The sequence below is a fragment of the Oncorhynchus kisutch genome, linkage group LG7, assembly GCF_002021735.2.
Source record: "Oncorhynchus kisutch isolate 150728-3 linkage group LG7, Okis_V2, whole genome shotgun sequence".
Lineage (NCBI taxonomy): Eukaryota > Metazoa > Chordata > Actinopteri > Salmoniformes > Salmonidae > Oncorhynchus > Oncorhynchus kisutch.
Genome location: NC_034180.2, coordinates 34,310,047 through 34,331,723, shown reverse-complemented (window position 1 = coordinate 34,331,723; position 21,677 = coordinate 34,310,047). Strand labels below are relative to the sequence as shown.

Below are 21,677 nucleotides of genomic sequence, written 5' to 3'. Positions count from 1 at the left end.
CACTATTACAACTTTCCCTAACCAGAAACCATGGATTAATGGCAGCATTCGGGCAAAACTGAAATCGCGAACAACCACTTTTAATCATGGCAAGGCGACTGGAAACATGACCAAATACAAACAGTTCAGCTATTCCCTCCGCAAGGCATTCAAACAAGCAAAGCGTCAGTATAGAGACAAAGTAGTCACAATTCAACGGCTCAAACACGAGACGTATGTGACAGGGTCTACAGTCAATCACGGATTACAAAAAGAAAACCATCCCCGTTACGGACATCGACGTCTTGCTCCCAGACAAATTAAATAACTTCTTTGCTCGCTTTGAGAATAATACAGTGCCACTGACACGGCTCGCTACCAAAGCCTGTGGGCTCTCCTTCTCCGTGGCCAACGTGAGTAAAACATTTAAACGTGTTAACCCTCGCAAGGCTGCCGGCCCAGACGCCATCCCTAGCCGCGTACTCAGAGCATGCGCAGACCAGCAGGCTGGTGTGTTTACGGACATATTCAACCAACCACTATCCCAGTCTGTTGTCCCCACATCCTTCAAGATGGCCACCATTGTCCCTGTTCCCAAGAAAGCTAAGGTATCTGAACTAAATGACTATCGCCCCATTGCACTCACTTCTGTCAGCATGAAGTGCTTTGAGAGACTAGTCAAGGATCATATCACCTCCACCCTACCCGATACCCAAGACCCACTCCAATTTGCTTACCGCCCCAATAGGTCCACTGACTATGCAATCACCATCACACTGCTCTATCCCATCTGGACAGGAGGAATACCTATGTAATACCTATGTATAGTTCATTGACTACAGCTCAGCATTTAACACAATAGTACCCTCCAAACTTGTCATTAAGCTCGAGACCCTGGGACTCGATCCGCCCTGTGCAACTATGTCCTGGACTTTGATGGGCCGCCCCCAGGTGGTTAAGGTAGGAAACAACTTCTCCACCCTGCTGAGCCTCAACACAAGAGTGCGTTCTCAGCCCTCTCCTGTTCTCCCTGTTCACCCATGACTGTGTGGCCATGCGCGCTTCCAACTCAATCATCAATTCTGCAGACAACACTACAGTGGTAGGCCTGATTACCAATAACGACGAGACGGCCTACAGGGAGGAGGTGAGGGCCCTCAGAGTGTGGTGTCAGGAAAATAACCTCTCACTCTAAATCAACAAAACAAAGAAGATGATCGTGGACTACAGGAAACAGCAGCGGGATCACACTGTATTCTATACCATCTACTGCATCTTGCCTATGACACACGCCATCGCTCATCCATATATTTATGTTTCTATGCATCCCATTACATTTGTGTGTATAAGGTAGTTGTTGTGAATTTGTCATGCATTTCGCTACACTCGCATTAACATCTGCTAACCATGTGTATGTGACCAATAAAATTTGTTTTGATTTGAGGTCATTCAGGCGATCCTGCTCCTCCTGTGTCATCTGCACCGGGCCTCTTGCACCCCTCACCAACTGTCATGTATCACATAGTAGTGAAAACAATCCTTCATCAGATCGTAGTTATTTTCAATCAGGCCCCTATGAATGAGTCAAAGAAATATTTATTTTTCCCAGTGGGGTAAAAAAAAAACACACGTAACATGGGACTTGTCTAAATCTATGTGACAGTCTGACACTGCACTTGGACCAACATGAACTTTGACATATCTCAATGTTTTTCTTCACAAAGTCTTGTTTCTTTTTGTTCCTGGGAATTGGACTGGCTGCCTTGTGACTCATCTGCCCTCTCTTCGTGACCCACTTCAGCCAAGTCTGCTGCTGTGTGGGAGTTGAGTTCATGCATTGTTTGGATTCCAGCAGGTAAACATGGCATACAGAAGCCTAAACTCAGAGTTTAAGAACCATTAGCGAGCTCTGTCTAGTATCATCCTGAGATGTTTTGGAGAGACATTGTCAACAATCTAAGCAATAATTCAGAATTTGCATATATCAATTAAACCTGATGCATTATTTTTTCTAGACCACTGAAATACATGACATTTGAAAAAGAGCCCACTGGACAATGTTCATGACTCTCTAACTAGGACTTTAAGTGACATGTCATCCACCAAACAGCAAATTCAAAAGAATATGGGAAAGTTGTTCATGGACAGTTTAATGGGAAACCGGTTGCCTATGTGGTGTTTTCAGAAATCAAAGAACCAAGAAAAAACAGAATACAGTGAAAGTACAAAGCAGTTACATTGTTTCCTAGGGTTATATTGCCATCTAGTGTAGAATAATACAACTGCATTGTAAGACTAACATTACAGGAGTAGTTAGTATAAATTGGCCTACTTGGGAAAGGGAGATACCTAGTCAGTTGTACAACTGAATGCCTTCAACTGAAATGTGTCTTCCTCATTTAACCCAGCCCCTCTGAATCAGAGAGGTGCGGGGGCTGCCTTAATCGACATCCACATCTTCAGCGCCCGGGGAACAGTGGGTTATGAGCAAATGAATTATGTAAATTGTTACCATCTATAATGGTGTTCCAGCATATTTAAACAAATTCACTTTCCTCCACTTGTGTTGTGTCTCATACTCTTTGTCAGGCACTTGAGTCACAAACACAGGAACAAAGTCCACTTCTTCACTGGATCCATGAACTAGGGTGAATGAAAATGTATTATTAAAACATAGCCTGCATATGAATAACAAATTACCATATTCAAATTCTGAGACTGAATCTAAGTAAGGTTATCAAGAAAGCTGATTATTTATATCACCATTTTCCAAGTTCTTTAGTTTATCACGGAATCGTAATTTGGCATGTGAGTACTATGACTAACATTGTCCTCAAAGCTCCAGTCAATGTGCATTGTAGAGAGTATCCACACTGATCAGCATTCTGAAATGATACTATTTGACTTACTAATGCAAGGAGCCAGGACCAAAAATATCCTTGTATTTTCTGCTTCATCTGCACATTCTGAATATATGTTGGGTTTTAGCTGCTGCACAAAAATTGGTAGAAAATATCCTTCAGCATATACACATTCTCACATCAGAATCGCCTTCATTCACCAAGTACATTTACACACTTAGAATTTTACTTGGTGATATGGTGCTGCATTAACTTCTGTGTACTCTGCGTATCCTTGTGCTTACCAATAGTTCCTTCCATAGTTGATGGAACTCCTTCCCTTTTCCATTTGAGATCCTTGAAGCCAGGATTTTATCAAGTACTTAAAAGGTCTTAATGTCCTTCTGGACTTCTGGATCTTCGTTCTCCTCATCAGATAATCTCCAATCAAGTGAACTGGAAATTCATACTGTCACAGGCCGGCTCATAGCCTGTGGCAAAAATAAGGGGACACGAACAACAGGTATAGGCCAATCAAAAAGGTTCTTTATTATAAACCAAAAACTATTAACTTTAAACGAAGAAAAGGGAATGAGGTGTGAAAGTATCATAGTGTAGGATGTATATAAAGTGCAGGGATGCGTGAATCTGTGTGTGAATATGACTGAGTGAAAACTACGTAAAACTACAAAGGAACAAACAAAACAGGACCTGGACATACCTGGAGGAGCAGAGAGAGAGACAAGAGTGGTTAGTGAAGCAGTTTAAATACCCTGAGCCCATGTGGCTCCAATCACTAACGACCCTCCTCTGCCTGCAGGAGGAACCGCCCCTGCAATGCAGAGGAGGGGTCATGACAACCCCTTCCTTAAAATGAGGGTCCCACCCTCAACCCAAATTTCGGCCCAACATATTCAAAACAATCCAAAGTTCCCCCAAAAGAAAAAAAAGGATACCAGTCCCGGCTCCTAGCAGTAGCCCCGTGTCCCCCAGCTGACTGTCCGCCCCTCAAACTCGGCAGCCCTGGTACCTGGGGAGCAATTTAAGAGGAAAGAGGCGCAGACAGCCCGTAGGGGGCAGCAGAGAGAAGATACAAACGAGGTTAAAGGAGCATGGGACAGAGCATCAGCAATGATATTATCCTTACCGCTAATGTGTCTAATATCAAGGTTGAATGGTTGCAAGAACAAAGTCCAACGCATCAGGCGCTGGTTGGGATTTTTAGAGATGAACAAACACAATTTGTTTTTTCACTATTCTTTACCACTTATTCCAATTTCAAAGTGATATAGAGTGCATTCGGAAAGTATTCAGACCCCTTAACTTTTTCCACATTGTTACGTTACAGCCATATTCTAAAATTGATTAAATTGTTTTTTCCCCTCATCAATCTACACAAAATACCACATATAAAATGTAAAATTACAACTGAAATATCACATTTACATAGGTATTAAGACCCTTTACTCAGTACTTTGTTGAAGCACCTTTGGCAGCGATTACAGCCTTGAGTCTTATTGGGTATGACACTACAAGCTTGGCACACATGTATTTGGGGAGTTTCTCCCGTTCTCTGCAGATCTTATCAAGATTTGTCAGGATGGAGTGGGACTGGGAGCGTCGCTGCACCATGCTGCCACCACCAAGCTTCACCGTAGGGATGGTGCCAGGTTTCCTCCAGACGTGATGCTTGGAATTCAGGTCAAAGAGTTCAATCTTGGTTTCTCATGGTCTGAGAGTCCTTTAGGTGCCTTTTGGCAAACTCCAGATGGACTGTCATGTGCATTTTATTGAGGAGTGGCTTCTGTCTGGCCACCCTATCATAAAGGCCTGATTGGTAGAGTACTGCAGAGATGGTTGTCCAATCTCCACAAAGGAACTCTGGAGCTCTGTCAGAGTGACCGTCGGGTTCTTGGTCACCTCCCTGACCAAGACTCTTCTCCCCAAATTGCTCAGTTTGGCTGGGCGGCCATTTCTAGGAAAAGCCTCAGTAGTTCCAAACTTTTTCCATTTAAGAATGAGGTAGGCCACTTTGTTCTCAGGGACCTTCAATGCTGTAGAAGTGTTTTGGTACCCTTCCCCAGATCTGTGCCTCGACACAATCCTGTCTCAGAGGTCTACGGACAGTTCCTTCCACCTCATGGCTTGGTTTTTGCTCTGACATGCACTGTCAACTGTGGGACCTTATATAGACAGGTGTGTGCCTTTCCAAATCATGTTCAATCAATTGAATTTACCACAAGTTGTAGAAACATCTCAAGGATGATCAATAGAAACAGGATGCACGTGAGCTCAATTTTGAGTCTCATAGCAAAGGGTATAAATACTTATGTAAATAAGGTATCTGTTTATTTTTAGTACATTTGCAAAAATGTCTAAAAAACATTTTTTTCGCTTTATCATTATGGGGTATCGGGTGAAGATTGATAAGGCTGTAACGTATCAAAATGTGGAAAAAGTCAAGGGGTCTGAATACTTTATAAATGCACTGTACACATGAACACACAGAAACAGTACACCCTCCATATAATTCCTATCATAGGCCTAATAGTACTGTAGAGCTCTTTTTACTTGCACACAATATAGATGGGTCACCCCGTCCTGTCCCTAGGGGTCTATGGCCCTGCAGCGCCCCAACCCAGTACACCCCACTCAGTTGTAGCATCTTAGTTAAACATTCATTATTGGTTTCAGGTGTGTTAGGCCAACGCCAGAGTGTCAATCACAGGGCCAGGACTGAGAAGCCCATCAGCTAGGGATTGTCTAAATAGGTATCTCCCCTGACATGGGCATGTTTTCAATACAGATGCCTTTTGTTGTACTGTATTCCATATAAAGCATCCAGACCTTGTGAAAGTAGCACAGTATGCCCTTAATCTTGTAACAAATCAAATCTAGTGATGCATAAATTGTGGGAGGATAACCAACCTTCCAATTAATTTATTAACCTCTATAAATGCTCAAATTACAGTTTCTTCTTATAAGTCTCCAGTATCAACATTTCCAATAGGGATGCACCGATATCACATTTTTGGCCGATAGCGATATCCAATATTTTCCTTGACAAAAAAACGGTACCGATAAGCAATATTTTACATTTTAGAGGCCTTTAAAGCATTCTAGTACAGTTAAATAGTTAACGCACACACGACACAGCGACAGCGGTCTAAGGCACTGCATCTCAGTGCAAGAGGCGTCACTACAATCCCTGGTTCGAATCCAGGCTGTATCACATTCGGCCGTGATTGGGAGTCCTAAAGGGTGGCGCACAATTGGCCCAGCGTCGTCCGGGTTTGGCCGTCATTGTAAATAAGAATTTAACTTAACTGACTTGCCTAGTTAAATAAAGGTTACACACACACACTGACCAAAACGTTATTTTGTTAGCATTTACATATGTCCCCATTACAAGTAAAACATAATAAAAAAACAATTTCTTTCCCTTACTTGCTGTGCTGTTGCATTGTTCATTTGTCCAGTCCTTTCATTCTCAACCAGGATTTCATCATACAGGTCAAGCAGTGAAGTTTCAGCTCTCTCTGTCCGTGGCCTCTCTTCCTCGGTGCACACTGTCACTGTGTCCATGTCCATCTTGTCCAGCTGTCTAGCATTTCACGGAAACCCTATTTCTTGTCTGCATCGAAGTAGCGGTACTTGTACCTAGCATCGAGCATGGTGGTGACACAGTAAAGAGGCTCAGAGTGAATGCCAACGAATCGTTTGTTCACAGCCTCTAGTAGAGTACTTTTGCAAGTTTTAACCCCACGGTCTGTGGGCAGTTTTGTTGAGCAGGCGTTTTAATGCCATGACAGAAAGCATCACGTCTGCTGCAGACGCAGTTGATTAGCTTATTTCTCGAGTCTGGCGCTAGGAGTGTGTTCATGTTTCCAAGTTTCAAACATGTTCTAAAATGCCATTGAAATGACAGCAGCGGTATGAGAACCAGCACATTCTTAAACATGCAATACGACTTTCCTCTGTACGAAATCCTCATCAACCCACTGTGCTGTCAGACTCAGCATGCTCATGGGGCCGAAATCGCTGCTCCAATTGTCAATCGTGAAGCTAATAGCAGTGACGCCCATAACAAGTAGCTCATGGATGTGTTTCAACAATACTGTGTAACTCCGGTATGGCAACATCTGGACAAAAATAGCGCCTACTTGGTAGTGTGTACCGGTGCTCGACCAGTTGACGAAAGCCAACATCATCCACGACAGAGAAGGGTTGATTGTCAAGGGCAATTCCATTATCTTGGAGTTAATGGATTTCGCCTTTGAGTTGTCTCGCTGAAATAAATGTTCTTACTCTTTAAAATGAGTGCTCGACTTGAACTTGTTTAATTGTTGAAAGTGTGCGCAACTGTTGGACTAATAATTACACCCTATATCAGCTAGACGCAGGTAAGTGTGCAAGGCGGTATTCAATGTGTCACTGTCTGTCAGCTCATATTTTTCTCTCGACCTGTGTGCACCTATGTTGTAAATGTTCATTCATAGGCTAGGTTGTAGCAACCTCATGATGTAGGGAATGTATCATGTAATAATAGCCTAAACCTGTAGTCCCTGTTACATTGACCTGGGTGAATGGAATATTAATGGCAGTCATCCAATATGCTGTAATAGAAATAAGGCCATGCTCATTCAAAATCATCCTCCCTCATCTTAAACGGCACTGACCGCCACTGGTAGCTAGAGCCTATCGAGTAGACAATTTCGCAAGACATTTGAGGTAAATAAATAACATTTCCTATTGTATTGTAACGACCCTGGGGTTTATAGTCGCGGAAATCGACTCTGCCGCACGAGCATGCTTTTGCGGCACAGTCGATAGCGCGCCGGACCTCGGGCTCGAAGGTCGAGGGTTCGAGACCTGCTCCCTGCTGTTTCATTACATTGGCGTCAGAAGTGATCGGACCTCGCATCCACGACAGTACGACCATTGCAAAACTACCATTCCAGTGTTTTACTTGCTATATTGTATTTACTTTGCCACCATGGCCTTTTTTGCCTTTACCTCCCTTCTCACCTCATTTGCTCACATTGTATATAGACTTGTTTATACTGTATTATTGACTGTATGTTTGTTTTACTCCATGTGGAACTCTGTGTCGTATCTGTCGAACTGCTTTGCTTTATCTTGGCCAGGTCGCAATTGTAAATGAGAACTTGTTCTCAACTTGCCTACCTGGTTAAATAAAGGTAAAATAAATAAATAAAAAGTACGTGTGCTTGGCCGGTGAGCGCGTTCCTGTAAAACGTAGAGTCGCGAGGACGCGCTCTTTGAAAGGAGGGAGTAGTGTAACGACCCTTGGTTTATAAGCGCGGAAATCGACCCTCACGCACGAGCAAGCTTTTGCGGCACAGTCGATGGCGCGCCGGACCTCGGGCTAGAAGGTCGAGGGTTCGAGACCTGCTCCCTGCCTGTTTCATTACAGTATTGTACATTACATTATACATATTAAGTCTACCTCATTGCAGCGATGAGGTTATTTTGGACTGGTATCTAAGGACGCACAAGACCCGGATGTGGTAACTATACAAAAGTTGTATCTTTATTGGTTAATTTTCTTTTCACAATAACAGACTTCGATGGAAGAGACCAAATCGAGGCAGCTCAGCAGGTACAATTAATTCATTATTTATATGGCTCAGCCTAGCAGCAAAGCCGTTGCGAAGCTAGTCTAGCGGGGGGGCGATTTGCAGTCTCCCCTGACCGCGCATAGTTGATGCTTTTAGTGAGGGACAATTGCCGTTTTACAGAAACTGATTAGGCAAATGTATCTACCACAGTGAGCGAGTACAGTAGAACAGGGTGGAGGAGGACCTGACTGTCCGTGTTTTTGTGTGGGTAAACGAAGAGATTAGCTGGCTAGGTATAGCTGACGTTGCTAACTACAAGCAAAGGTAACGATAATGGTTTATTGTTGTTAACATAGCTACTGTAGTTAGCGTTACGTGATTCACAGTTAGCTAGCGTTGTTACGCTGACGAGGTCTAGTGTGAGAAAGAACGTTATCTACAGTAGCAATCTAATGTTAACCAGCTGGTGTTCTCTACGTAACATTAATCTGCCGCTGCTAGCCAGGTGTTGTTGTGTGTAGGTAGTAGGTAACGTCTATGTACTATATATATATATATATATATATATATATATATATATATATATACACACACACACACACAAAAGTATGTGGCCACACCATCAAATTTGTGGATTCAGTTATTTCATTTTATACACTCGTTGCTGACAGGTGTATAAAATCGAGCACACAGCAATGCAATTTCCACAGACTAATATTGGCAATAGAAGGGCCTTACTGAAGAACTGTGACTTTCAACGTGGCACCGTCATAGTATGCTACTTTTCCAACAAGTCAGTTCATAAAATTTCTGCCCTGCTAGAGCTGCCCGTTCAAGTGTAAGTGCTGTTATTGTGAAGTGGAAACTTCTAGGAGTAACAACGGCCCAGTCGTGAAGTGGTAGGCCACACAAGCTCGCAGAACGGGACAAACGATTGCTGAAGAGCATAGCGCGTAAAACTCATATGTCCTTGGTTGCAACACTTTCTACCGAGTTACTTCCAGAGGCTGTTTGGAACATCAGTCAGCACAAGAACTGTCGTCTGGAGCTTCATGAAATGGATTTCCATTGCCAAGCAACCGCACAATAGCCTAAAATCACAATGCCAAGCGTCGGCTGGAGTGGTGTAAAGCCCGCCGCCATTGGACTCTGGAAACGTGTTCTCTGACGTGATGAATCACGCTTCACCATCTGGCAGTCCGATGGAGGAACCTGGGTTTGGCAGATGCCAAAAGAACGCTACCTGCCCGACTTCATAGTGCCAACTGTGAAGTTTGGTGGAGGAGGAATGGTCTGGGGCTGTTTTTCATGGTTCAGGCTAGGCCCCTTAGTTCCAGTGACAGGACATCTCTTATACAATGACATTCTAGACAATGCTGTGCTTCCAACTTTGTGGCAACAGTTTGAGGAAGGCCCTTTCCTGTTTCAGCATGACAATGCCCAGTGCACTAAGCGAGTTCCATACAGAAATTGTTGTCAAGATTGTGTGGAAGAACTTAACTGACCTGCACAGAGCCCTGAACTCAACCCCACCTAACGTCTTTGGGATTAATTGGAACGCCAACTGCGAGCCAGGCCTAATCGTCCAACATCAGTGACCGACCTCAATAATGCTCTGGTGGCTGAATGGAAGGAAGACCCCACAGCAATTTTACAACATCTAGTGGAAAGCCTTTCCAGAAGAGTGGAGGCTGTTATAGCAGCAAAGGGGGGACCAACTCCACATACTTGTGGCCACATACTTTTGGTAATGTAGCTAATAGTTTTCCCCTCTGCTATCTGGTTAGTATAAAGGTGCAATAAGCAGAAATCACATGAATTCTAATAGTTCTCCTAAATGTGACAAAACAAACCACTGAGTGTAGAGAATTATTGTACCGTCTTTTCAATAAGCAAAAATATTTTATTTTCAGCTGTTTGAAGCTGATGTAAGTAAGATATGCAAAAATTAAACATAAGAAAGTGGAAGCATAGAAATGTGATCCCGAGTAGCGCAGCGGTCTAAGGCGCTGCATTTCAGTGCTTGAGGCGTCACTATAGACACCCTGGTTTGATTCCAGGCTGTATCACAACCGGCTGTGATTAAGAGTCCCATAGGGCGGGGCACAACTGCCGTCGTCCGGGTTTGGCCGGTGTAGACCATCATTGTAAATAAGAATTTGTTCTTAACTGACTTACCTAGTTAAATAAAGTTTTTTTTTTTAAGTACTTTTTTTGGGCCACAGAGCAGGTCTACTGCTTCTTAAACTTGTTTCAATGAGTATGACAGATCTATAACTCAGATTTCTTTGAATTTGGTTGGTTTGCCCAAAAAGGTACTTAACTTTTTTTTTTTTTACTTGGTTTGGGAGGACATACCCAGACCGTAGTTACATTACCTAGTTAATTAGCTAGGTAGTTATCAAATAGGATGCTAGTATGAGTGTCTTTGGCTGTAACTTAACTACAGTCAGATCTTTTTTTGTTTAGCCTTTATTTAACTAGGTAAGTCAGTTAAGAACAAATTATTATTTGGCCTACCCCGTCCAAACCCTCCCCTAACCTGAATGATGCTGAGCCAATTGTGCGCCGCCCAATGGGACTCCCGATCACAGCCGGTTGTGATACAGCCAAGGATCGAACCAGGGTCTGTTGTGCGCCACTTAGTTCTCATTTGGACCCAAATAAAGGGTCAGTGCTATTCGGGATACTTGGAAAATCCCTTCCCTAAACTACAACCCTAACCATTTAAATGTCAACTTCAATGGGGATAGGGACGTCCCAAGGGTCCGTGATTGCATGGTCCCCAAACAAAGCATCTGCTCTTTCTTGATCTTGGGATATATGCATTAGACTCAGTCAAATGTGACTTTGCAGTTGCTAGTAAATAATAATTAGAACTTGGACAGGGTTGATTATCTGGGGGGTGGGCGACAACTCCGTTCAGTTGTCACTCAATTAATTCTGGTCTTCTATCCCTAGGTTGAGTTGAATCCCTCTGCAGTGGAAGTAAAATATGTGCAATGGAATGGTAGCGTCAATGTCAAAAGCCCTTGAACTGCTCACCTCAGCTGACAAGCGGGCACTTTCACTGTTGCTCTTTCTGACTGTGCTATCCACGGGACAAGGGTCAGGTAAGGGATCTCTCGTCAGCAAAATCCCCCCCACACATCTCCGTTCCATACATTACTGTTATGCTGCTACAATTCCGCTTCTCTCTTTCAGTCTAATAATGCAGGATGTACATTAACCTACTGTATGTGGTAAATTATAACATTGGAATTGGGTTTATTTGAACAAACAACTGGCCAACACATGAGCTACACTCAATATTAAGGTGTCAAGTCCCCACATCCTCTCCCTCTCATAGCTGATGAGTAAAAGATGCTGGATGGAGTGCGTGAAGCTGTTGCTAGAAGTCCCACTCACCTCCCACTGCCTTTGTGACTCATTGATATTATATAAACCTCATAAAAACCACTTATAGCAAGGCCCTTAACAACAGCGTTTTAAAACCAAAATATAGCAGGGGAAAAAAACAGCAGTATGCGCTAGCATCAATCATGACCTTTTGTCCCTCCTCAGGATGTGTGAGGCCATTCATGGTGCAGAACAGCTGGGTCAACCTGACAGAGACCAACAGGGGTTCCTTCCCTGTGGGAACGGTGCTCCAGTACAGCTGTGACCCAGGCTATCTGGCTGATGGGCCCAGCATCATCACATGCAACCCCCTAGGCCTCTGGACCTCAGACCCACCCCGGTGCAAACGGAGTGACGGTGAGTGGCTCTCTACAATGTGGCCACCAGTATGACTCATTGTGAACAGGATTATTTATTTCTATTTGAACAGTTGATGCCAAAATGTGGATAATGTAGGATTATAACTTTACAACATGATTGTGTTGTTTCTGACCAGCAGTGTGCCGGCCTCTGTTTGAGCCTGAGAATGGAGGGTACACCTGCCACCCGTCTCCCTGCCATCGGCTAGGCCAGGGCATTGTGATCGAGTACTTCTGTGATGAAGGCTTCATCCTGAAGGGAGACTACAAGTACAAATATCTTACCTGTCAGGATGGGGAGTGGGACGGCCCCATGCAGATTAGCTGTGTCAACCAAGGATGTGCGAGGCCGTTCATGGTCCAACATGGGTCAGCCAACCTGACAGAGACCAACGGGGCTTCCTTTCCTGTCGGCACGGTGCTCCAGTACAGCTGCGACCCAGGCTTCCTGGAAGATGGGCCCAACATCCTCACCTGCACCCCCCTGGGCCACTGGTCCTCAGACCCACCCCGCTGCATACACAGTGATAGTACTAATGGCTTTACTAAATCATCTGAATTCATTCCACACACCCTAACATATTTGGAAGTCTAAAATGTGTTTGTGAACTCACTGATGATGGTTCTCTTGTTTCTTGTCAACAGTGTGTCTGCCTCCATTTGAGCCAGAGAATGGGGGTTACACCTGCCACCCGTCCCCCTGCCATAGACTGAACCATCGCACTGTGATCGAGTACTTCTGTGATGAAGGCTACATCCTGAAGGGAGACTACAAATACCTGACCTGTCAGGACGGGGAGTGGGACGGTCCTATGCAGATTAGCTGTCTCCTGGACCAAGGTTGGTCTTACTCTTCAGAGTTCCGTGTTAGGTAGCTTGAACTATTTGCTTTTTGTTGTATCAATCTGCAAGATGAAATTTCACTAACATTATTGCTTTTTTCAAGCCTCAAGAGCGACTGCCAACCTGCACACATTTTGCGTACCATGCACGCAATTTGAGGACAAAGTATGCTGATACGATAAACTATCATAAAATAGGCGCGTTGCGGTGGTAGGCATTGATGAGCAAGGAAACCTATGTTGCGGTAGTTCAGTGAGTGTCGCTGCTTGGATGGAAACAGACATGGCAGAGAGCTGTTCCGCTAATATGTCCTTCACAAAAGGTTATGTTAGACTGTTAAACATTAGTAGGCCTATGTTAATTAATCACTTCTTGATCTGTCCTCTTGATACAGTTGTATGTCGACAGTAGGCTGCAAATGATGTGATAAGTCTGTTCACCAATGACAAGGCATGTTGAATGAATGGTAGCCTAGTAGTCAAACTTGATGGATTATGTCAGGGATGGAAATCTGATGGGGGGGGGGGGACAAGCTCATTTTAAATTTTTTAATTAAAATTTTTACTCATTGAAACAAGTCTAAGAAGCGGTAGATCTGCTCTGTCGGCAATGTTTTATTTATTGTTTACCTTTATTTTACTAGGCAAGTCAGTTAACAACAAATGATTTTCGATGACAACCTACACCGGCCAAACCCCGACGCCGCTGGGCCAATTGTGTGCCGTCCTATGGGACTCCCAATCACGGCCGGTTGTGATACAGCCTGGATTTGAACCAGGGTGCCTGTAGTGACGCCTCTAGAACTGCGATGCAGTGCCTTAGACTGCTTTGCTGCTCAGGAGGCCTAGTTCAGTTGTTTCATATTCCAAATAACCTACAGTAAACTACAGTAAACTACACTACTACATTGCATCCAGTAGTTGGAATTGTTCAGATTTTTCTCCCCTCCAAAAATTAAGTTTTCACTCAAATGTAACCTAGAAACATTTCATTGAGACCACATCAATTTAATTTAGGATCAAACACAAGACTTCTGTGTTGGCTATGTTGTTTGATATAAAATCCTAGGGAGAGCCCTGATGTATGCATTTAATTATATCTCTTCTAGTTAGCTATCGAAGAGCAGCCAATTACCAAGTACCATACCAGTCTAAAGCCTCACATTCCTACTTAGGCAGTCTTCTGTCAACATCATTATTAGGCAAAAAAAAGTGAATTGCTTATGATGTGAGCAGTGTGGGTGTCGCACGTGCGCTGTCGTGGGGGGCGGCGGTGGCACCACCGTGCTGAATTGGTACTCCTAAATATTCTTCAAGGTTGGCAGGTCTGTGACACTGTATGCACTTGGGCTGATTGCCTGATTCCCCTCTTCCAGACAGAGACCCTGCCCTGCCGTTGGGCATACCCACCCTGTCCATCGTGGCCTCCACTGCCAGCTCTGTAGCCCTCATCCTGCTGCTGGTGGTCCTGTTTGTCCTGCTGCAGCCAAAACTCAAGTCCTTCAACCACAGCCGGTGGGTGGCCTGAAACTACAGACATGCTTATTCAGCATCAGCTATGGTAGACTTATCCTAGCTATTTGTGTACTCCAGGGGTGTGCATGTCTCATAAAACTAGCTCATAAGTCTCTAACGTAATGAGTAATTAACAGTTTCACTCCTCTCTGGTCCCCCTCACAGCCGTGAGCAGGGGGTGTCAGGCCAGCCCGTGTCCATCATGGTGGAGGGGGTGCAGGTGGCCCTGCCCTCCTATGAGGAGGCGGTGTGTGGCGGAGGGGGTCTGAGTCTCAGCTCTGAGTCCCGGGTCCAAATAGTGCTGTCAGAGGGCCAGCAGGCTGCAGGGATGACCGAGCCGCTCATTGCACAGGCCAGGCCCTCCACCCTCTCCCAGCTCTCAGAGATGGCATTGGTTCACCCAGTACCACCATCCTTCACTTCTTCCCCTTCATACTCCTCCTGCTGGGGCCCGGAGCAGGCTGCTGCTGCAGCGCCTTCACCATCACAGCGGAGGGACTCCACAGGCAGTGAGCAGCACAGTCTGCCCCTCCTCAACTCTGAGATGGACTACACTGACGGTAGGCCCCCTATCAACATGTCTCTCCAAACAGGCCTCTTCACACATGTATTGGTTGATAATGCCCATATATGCATACGGCGTATTGATGATGTCTCTTTGTTCCTGCAGATATGCCTTTGTTAAAGGAGGCCTGAATCATGCTGCAGCCACTTGGGCGTACATTAGAGACATCCAGGGTTGCTGTTGTGCGGCTGTGTTGAGTCGGAGGCATGTATGAAGCTCCCCACTGCAGCAGCTGCCAACACAAGACTACCCACCCACCTCCTCCAGGGGCACTAAGTGAGGCTGTGTCATGCTCAGCAGAATGTTGCTTCTCCCCCATCCAGAGGAGGGCTCAGAGGGGTTTAACATGTACATAATGCTTAGCCATTTTCTAAGTGTCTGACACTTGTTCTTTTAACCATTGGCTTAGCGCAGGGACGTAACTGTAAAAGAATGACCACCCTGTATGTTGGATGGTCTTCTGGAAAGCTCGATATGACATTTGAAAATTCTCTTTACAGCATTACATGTATTTTTTTTTCAGTGGTTAAACACATTTTATGAGCTAATCATTGCACCCATCACCAATTTGTACCATGTCGACCTGTTTTTACATGATCACTGCAGAACATGCACAGCAGCATGTTAGGAATGATGCATGAAGACCACTGCAACTTAGATTGAACTGGTCATTCTCACACATACACAGATTTGACCATTTATGCTCGATAAGGTAAGTAAGAGTAACTTGTGATAATATTCTGAATGGGGTTCTTAATGGCACAACTAATTGATGTCACATATCCATTCTGATCATAGTTTTGAGCGCAGTGGTTTTTTTTCATGCACTTATTAGATGATTTTGCTGAAGGCCAGTGTTCCCTAGGTTGAGGCACACCTCTCAGCTTATTGACATTGGGCTTAGAGTTTATATCCTCTTCTTCATGTCAGTACACCTTTTCCCAGGTGGCCTTAGAGCTCCACTTCTATGCACAAAAAGCATTTGTATTGAGTTTCCTTCCTAAAAAAAGGATTTTAAAATTGTCAATTTTCGCTCTTCACAGCTCCGTGACGTAACAAATTGGAGCATAGTTGGTGGTTCTTGGAGACCTGACAATGTTATACTTTATATTTATTTGTGGGTTGTTTAAAATGATGAATTAAGTTAAGATGGGTAAACAAAATTTAGTATTTAGTATATTCATGTCCAAAATGCTGTTGATCAGACATGGTTGCTTGGATGCTTCCACAATTCTTGAGAAAGCATATTAAGACGTGTCTTTTAACATTGCCACCTTGGTGGACTCATAAGGACATAATATATGGAAGACTAAAGTTAATTGGGTTAACCATAGATAGTTCAAAACAGATCATTATTGTTATGTACAGAAGCTTAGTGTCATTTCAAATGGTTTCAGTTGCTTTGGGACTACACAATGCAATTGGTGTAAAGATAGTATTTTAATATTTGAAAAAGGGTTTGTTAATTTTACTCTGTAAATACCCTGTTATAATTTTGAATAAATATAATTTGAGCTGTGCAAGGTTTTGTCCTTGTCAACCAATTCCATTCTCCAACAGTTCAACCTCTTTCACTGCACTGTTTGATCTCTATGTTTTGTGGACATTCTGTCAGCACTAGGTGGCATTGTAATGCACTTTATTTATAAAGAACCCACTTCTTGAAAATACATTTTGACATTTTAGAGGCTTTTTTGTAATTAAACATCACAATTTTTGTTTTCATAAAACTGCAACAAAGATGGAGACCCTGTACAACTTTATGCTGCTTTTGTCCTCTACAGAAATGACCCCATTGTCATTGTGTATTTGGTTAAAACCTTAATCTACATTATACATTTTTTATATTTACTCTAAGTATAAAATACCTGGGCATAATTTATTGTCAAAATGCTAAATATTGGCAGTAGATAAAGTATTTAAATTCATTATCTTCTCTAGAAATAAAAGCTTGTCAATATAAATACAGTTACTCCTTCTTTCCTCCAGTTAGTATCTAGTGGCTTAGACACTGCATTCCAACTACAGTATACAGTTGCATTGGTAAAATTATGCTGCACATCGCCAGCCAGTTATGTTGCCCTAAAAACCCATACATTTGATGTCATTGAAGTGACTAAGCGATGACCATATTAGACTACCATCTTCTGTTCTCAACACATCCTGATTGTCTGAGGTGTCCCCCTCCATTCCAATGCTGTGGTCTTGACTCCTGTCCTGGGCCTGTTCAGTTTGGTCCGCTGTCCTCCCGTGGCCGCTCCATCTCTATGGGCCTCTCCCATATGGGACCTATAGAACCTTTACTTCCTCCATTTTACCGGCCACTGTCATGTATACAGGCTTTGCTATGGGAGAGAAAAATAGATTTCTTTAGAAGAAAGATTGCCTATATTTTCTCAAACAGTCTGGCGCACTGTAACAACAGCAGGGGTAAGGGGACAGTACATTCTCTGAGCCACGCTACCCTAGTGTTACCCAGGCAGCTGTGACACTTACCCTCAGCTGGTGGCTAGAAGCTTTGGTAACATCTGAAGAGGATGATGAAAAGCAGTGCCTCGCCTCCCTGGAATAGGATGTAGATTAGCGGGAACAGATACAGGGGGCCAATAACCTCCGGGGGAAAGGCCACTTTCAAGATGGTGGAACACAGCTGGATGTTTTGACAGCCTGTCTCCATAGAAATAGTCCTTCTGCATCTGAGAAAATATTTGTTACATGGTTTGCTCAACTGTATATTATTATTGATAGCTGTGAATGGATGCATACCCCTTGGCCCAGTCTATCTACCGATGAATACAGCAGTGTACTTACTGATGATTGACTTTGAAGATGGTGGACATGAGGTATCCCAGCAGGTAGCCTGTCAATGGCATCAGTGCAGCCACGGCCATGAGTTGGGGTGTGAGAAGCACCCGCACTGTTCCCCCAATGGAGATGCCTGACATGACACCAATGGCCACAGTGGCAATTAGTAAGATGCTTAGACCAACCTGTGGAGTAAAAGCTCTGTCAAATCAAACATGCTTTTACAGAGGATGTTAATTAATGTCCTTTCGTAAATAGAAAATGCTATATGAATGAACTTGGATTAGAAACACTATTTTATATACCTTAAGATGTGTCACTTTGTTAACCAAAAATACAGGATCTGAAGTCAAGCTCACCTTGATGATGATCTGAGAGTACTGTGGTACCCGGTGGTTGATGGCTATGCCAATGGCACAGGGCACTAGGGTCATGATGAGAGCTACGGTGATGCCAGTGTAAGGCACAGCGTTTTCCAAATTATTGAAGCCATGGCAATATAGGAAGAGCAGCAGAGGCATCATACCCAGGGCCAAAACAGTAGAACATGTGGTCATTACAATGCTGTAGGATATAAAGAGAAGGGGAGGTTGAAACTTTTGTAATTTCCATTCAATTTTCAATTTTAACTGAGTTTTGGTGATATCCTTGCCAAATCTTAACAATAGAACATGTGTTATCTTTAGTTTAGCATTCATGCCATGTGCAAAATTATTCAAACCTTTGCATTTTTCTGTATTGTGAAACAATTGTATAAATGTTTGAACCTTCAGATCAAAATGTCAATGAGTTCACCTTAGGTTCATGTCACCCTTCAGGGCCAGGGCGAAGATGTTGGAGAGGTTTCCCCCCGGACAGCAGCCACAGATTAGCACGGTCACAGCCTCGATGGCGCCCAGCTGGAAGATTTTGGCCAGGCTGAAGGCAGTGAGAGGCATGATACCAAACTGGGCCACCACTGCGATGGCCACCCCTTTGGGCTTCAGGATATGGGCCTTGATCTTGGAGATCTCCATGGTGCAGCCCAGGGACACCATGGTGATGAAGAGGCTGATGATGGTGATGCCACTGATGGCCATGTCCATAACCGGGGAGAAGGGGGACTGGAAGCCAGTGGTGACATTATGAGGCGTGATGTTGTAGGTGTTGCCGCCATTCCAAGCTGTCTCATAGCCATCTCGGTACTGTCCCTCTGTCTGGTTCATGGTACCATTCATCCCAAAGCTGTTTGTTTACTGTATATTTAATGAGACACCGAACATTAAAAAAAATGAAGAAACATATCTATGTCAAATGGAGAGCAAATGGTTCTGTGTTGTCTCTTGGACTTGACCAACTGGAGAGTCACAACTCCTCCTATCCACTCTATTGCACTTCAAACTTTGAATGGTGTCTACTCTAGACTTCCATCATGAGTATTACTATTTTTACAATAAGACAGTTTGGTACTAGCTACGTTACTCAATGACACCACACAATTAATATATTTGATGAGACTTGAACAATGCAATCTATGAATGTATCTTGCTACCAGGCAACATTTCACCTCAGAAGATGAATCAAATCTATCCTGCAGTGTTGAATGACTCCGTAGCTATGCTGATGATGACACACCAGTCCAGAGAGTTAATACACTACTCTATAAATGTATACCATCGTCACTCAGTTCTGACCGTACAGTGGTTAGTAAATACTTTCTTAATGCTATTTTTCTTTAAACTGCATTGTTGGCTAAGGGCTTGTAAGTAAGCATTTCACTGTAAGGTCTACACCTGTTGTATTCGGCACATGTGACAAGTAAAATGTGATTTTATTTGAGTATTAGCCTTTGGTGTTACTCAGACAGATATTCTCCTTGTGACTTTCAGCTGCTACAGAAGCTGAACCGATGAGGGACAAATGATTGTTCAAAGAATATTTCCCTTTCCTAGAATATGTGACTAAAGAGCAAACAGATACATTTTAGCACAATTAATTGGAGGAGTACGATTTGTTTTTCCACATGGTTTGCTATCCTAATGCGGTTCCCTAGGCACCCACTGAAGGGCTATTCATCAACCCGTGCTATTCAGAGAGCAACAAACAGGCACAGTGCCCAAAGAATAGAGTGCAGTGGGGTGCCCAATCATACACGGATTCAAAGAGGCCTCAAGTAGGGCGAATTTAGTAATTTCTTACAAGTGTCTCAGAACACGTCTTTAATGAAAATATCAGGACCCGAAAGGATATTTTTTACAAAACAGAGTGCAGAAATACACTAAGCATACCAAACATTAGAACCCCCCTTTGCCCTCAGAACAGCCTCAATTCGTCGGGGCATGGACTGTACAAGGTTCAAAAGTGTTCCACAGGGATACTAGGCCATGTTGTCTACAATGCTTCCCACAGTTGTGTCAAGTTGGCTGGATATCCTTTGGGTGGTGGACCGTTCTTGATACACATGGGAAACTGTTGAGCGTGAAAAACCCAGCAGTGTTGCAGTTCTTGACATAAACCGGCACTTAAATCTGTTGTTTTATTAACCCTCTGAATGGCACACATACATAATCCATGTCTCAATTGTCTCAAGGCTTAATTAGGTTTTATTATTGGTCTTTTTTTCTTGCCCTTACTCATTAGTATTTATTTGCAAATAATGAGATAAACTAAATCTAGATCTGCTTTATGTGTAAATTAGATTACTTTCATGCAGGTCGTGTCTGTGTAGTTTAACTAGTTATTACATTGTTATTAAAGTCCAATTGATAAAAAAGATAAATAAAGTAGATAACAATCCCAGATTATAATGCAAGTAGTAAAGGATTTTCATGACACCTCAAGGCACTGGGATTATTTAAAAAGGATTTTCTTACCTTCATTGTGTGCAGTCTTGTGATGTTCAAGTCTCTGGTCCGCTGAGTGCTTTCTCTCTCTCTCTTACTCCCCGTCTCTCCCCTCTCTAGCACACACACTTTACCCATCCCTCCTCACATTCTTCTATCTAACCCCATAGCTCTCTATCTAGAACCCCCTGTCACATGGCATTATGGTCACATGTTAGGGGGGCTAACTCCTGCGCAACAGGCTACATCTTCAAATTCATAACAATCATCACATTTCTGTACTCTTTGCCCTCTTACATCCTGGACATATCCAACTGAATATGTTTGCATATGACAGGGGGATGTTCATGAGACAAAGGAATGCATGTATTTCTTCCCAATTCAACTTTCTTAGCAGAATTGACATAATTGTCACCTAAAAACAGCTTGTTAGATATCCATGGTTAATGATGATGTCAACACTCTTATAAAATGTTTCAGGGCTCTAGATCTAACATTCAGTACAGCTGAAGATAAGCTGATCACAATACTGTACCAATAAATTCCAGTAAATGTTCATCCACACCTGCTAATATGAGATGCCAGCTCTGTCCCTTGTTTGGCTGTATTTCTATTAGACTTGAGTACCGTGGGAAAGCCTTGTTTAGCATCAATGGGTCAGATTGTGTGGACAGAGTGTAATTGTTGCCAGAGCACTTCAGGAGGATTTTTTCTACTTGGTATTCATGCACATGGAACAAGTATCAATTCATATTACACAACCAGGCTGAAAGTTCAATGCCTTCGCCTGGAAAAGTTGCCAGTCCTTTCAGTGGAGCCCCTCCTCACTTTATGCCATCCTTGGCAACTTGGGACCTTCCAGTCACTACTCACACAACTGGGCCAGAGATGTCAAATAAGGCTGAGTTGTTGATTTTGTAAACAGTGTTTTACGGATGAGTTCAAATAAATGTACTTAGAGCATGTACT

General features: G+C 43.4%; 2 protein-coding genes and 1 long non-coding RNA gene across 12 annotated transcripts; 1 reads left to right on the top strand and 2 right to left on the bottom strand.

Annotated features, from left to right (window-relative positions):
* Positions 1-1,574: 1,574 nt before the first annotated feature.
* Positions 1,575-6,995, bottom strand: LOC116374699 (uncharacterized). Its single transcript, XR_004210639.1, has 3 exons — positions 6,267-6,995; positions 3,125-3,849; positions 1,575-2,970 (listed from the first exon to the last, which is right to left on the bottom strand). It is a non-coding gene; the product is annotated as an uncharacterized LOC116374699 (long non-coding RNA).
* Positions 6,996-8,162: 1,167 nt separating this feature from the next.
* Positions 8,163-16,827, top strand: LOC109894519 (sushi domain-containing protein 6-like). 9 transcript variants are annotated; one of them, XM_020488073.2, is made up of 8 exons: positions 8,163-8,350; positions 11,363-11,514; positions 11,966-12,157; positions 12,297-12,689; positions 12,805-12,999; positions 14,378-14,516; positions 14,682-15,076; positions 15,187-16,601. In XM_020488073.2, the coding sequence occupies exons 2-8, from the start codon at positions 11,397-11,399 to the stop codon at positions 15,210-15,212; spliced, it is 1,458 nt and encodes a 485-aa protein (XP_020343662.1). In that variant the 5' UTR covers positions 8,163-8,350; positions 11,363-11,396; the 3' UTR covers positions 15,213-16,601. The 9 variants fall into 9 exon arrangements, with proteins under 9 accessions (XP_020343662.1, XP_031684856.1, XP_031684859.1 ...); XM_031828996.1 differs by having other exon boundaries at positions 8,165-8,350; positions 12,300-12,689; XM_031828999.1 differs by having other exon boundaries at positions 8,187-8,350; positions 12,300-12,683.
* On the bottom strand, positions 16,704-20,986 carry LOC109894520 (sodium/bile acid cotransporter). Of its 2 annotated transcripts, none has more exons than XM_020488075.2 (6): positions 20,739-20,986; positions 18,682-19,121; positions 18,246-18,450; positions 17,893-18,071; positions 17,578-17,777; positions 16,704-17,426 (listed from the first exon to the last, which is right to left on the bottom strand). In XM_020488075.2, exons 2-5 carry the CDS (start codon positions 19,101-19,103, stop codon positions 17,591-17,593), a joined length of 993 nt encoding a protein of 330 aa, XP_020343664.1. In that variant the 5' UTR covers positions 19,104-19,121; positions 20,739-20,986; the 3' UTR covers positions 16,704-17,426; positions 17,578-17,590. The 2 variants fall into 2 exon arrangements, with proteins under 2 accessions (XP_020343664.1, XP_020343665.1); XM_020488076.2 differs by having other exon boundaries at positions 17,578-17,644; positions 20,739-20,879.
* Positions 20,987-21,677: the final 691 nt, after the last annotated feature.

Excerpts from the sequence above, each read along its gene's own strand:
- LOC109894519 (XM_020488071.2), top strand. The coding sequence starts at position 11,397 with ATGTGCAATGGAATGGTAGCGTCAATGTCAAAAGCCCTTGAACTGCTC. Across the intron at positions 12,158-12,296 it reads CCGGTGCAAACGGAGTGACG|CAGTGTGCCGGCCTCTGTTT; the intron begins GTGAGTGGCTCT and ends GTTTCTGACCAG. Across the intron at positions 13,000-14,377 it reads TAGCTGTCTCCTGGACCAAG|ACAGAGACCCTGCCCTGCCG; the intron begins GTTGGTCTTACT and ends CCCCTCTTCCAG.
- LOC109894520 (XM_020488075.2), bottom strand. The coding sequence starts at position 19,103 with ATGAATGGTACCATGAACCAGACAGAGGGACAGTACCGAGATGGCTAT. Across the intron at positions 18,072-18,245 it reads ACTCTCAGATCATCATCAAG|GTTGGTCTAAGCATCTTACT; the intron begins GTGAGCTTGACT and ends TTTACTCCACAG. Across the intron at positions 17,778-17,892 it reads ATCTTCAAAGTCAATCATCA|ATGCAGAAGGACTATTTCTA; the intron begins GTAAGTACACTG and ends ATATTTTCTCAG.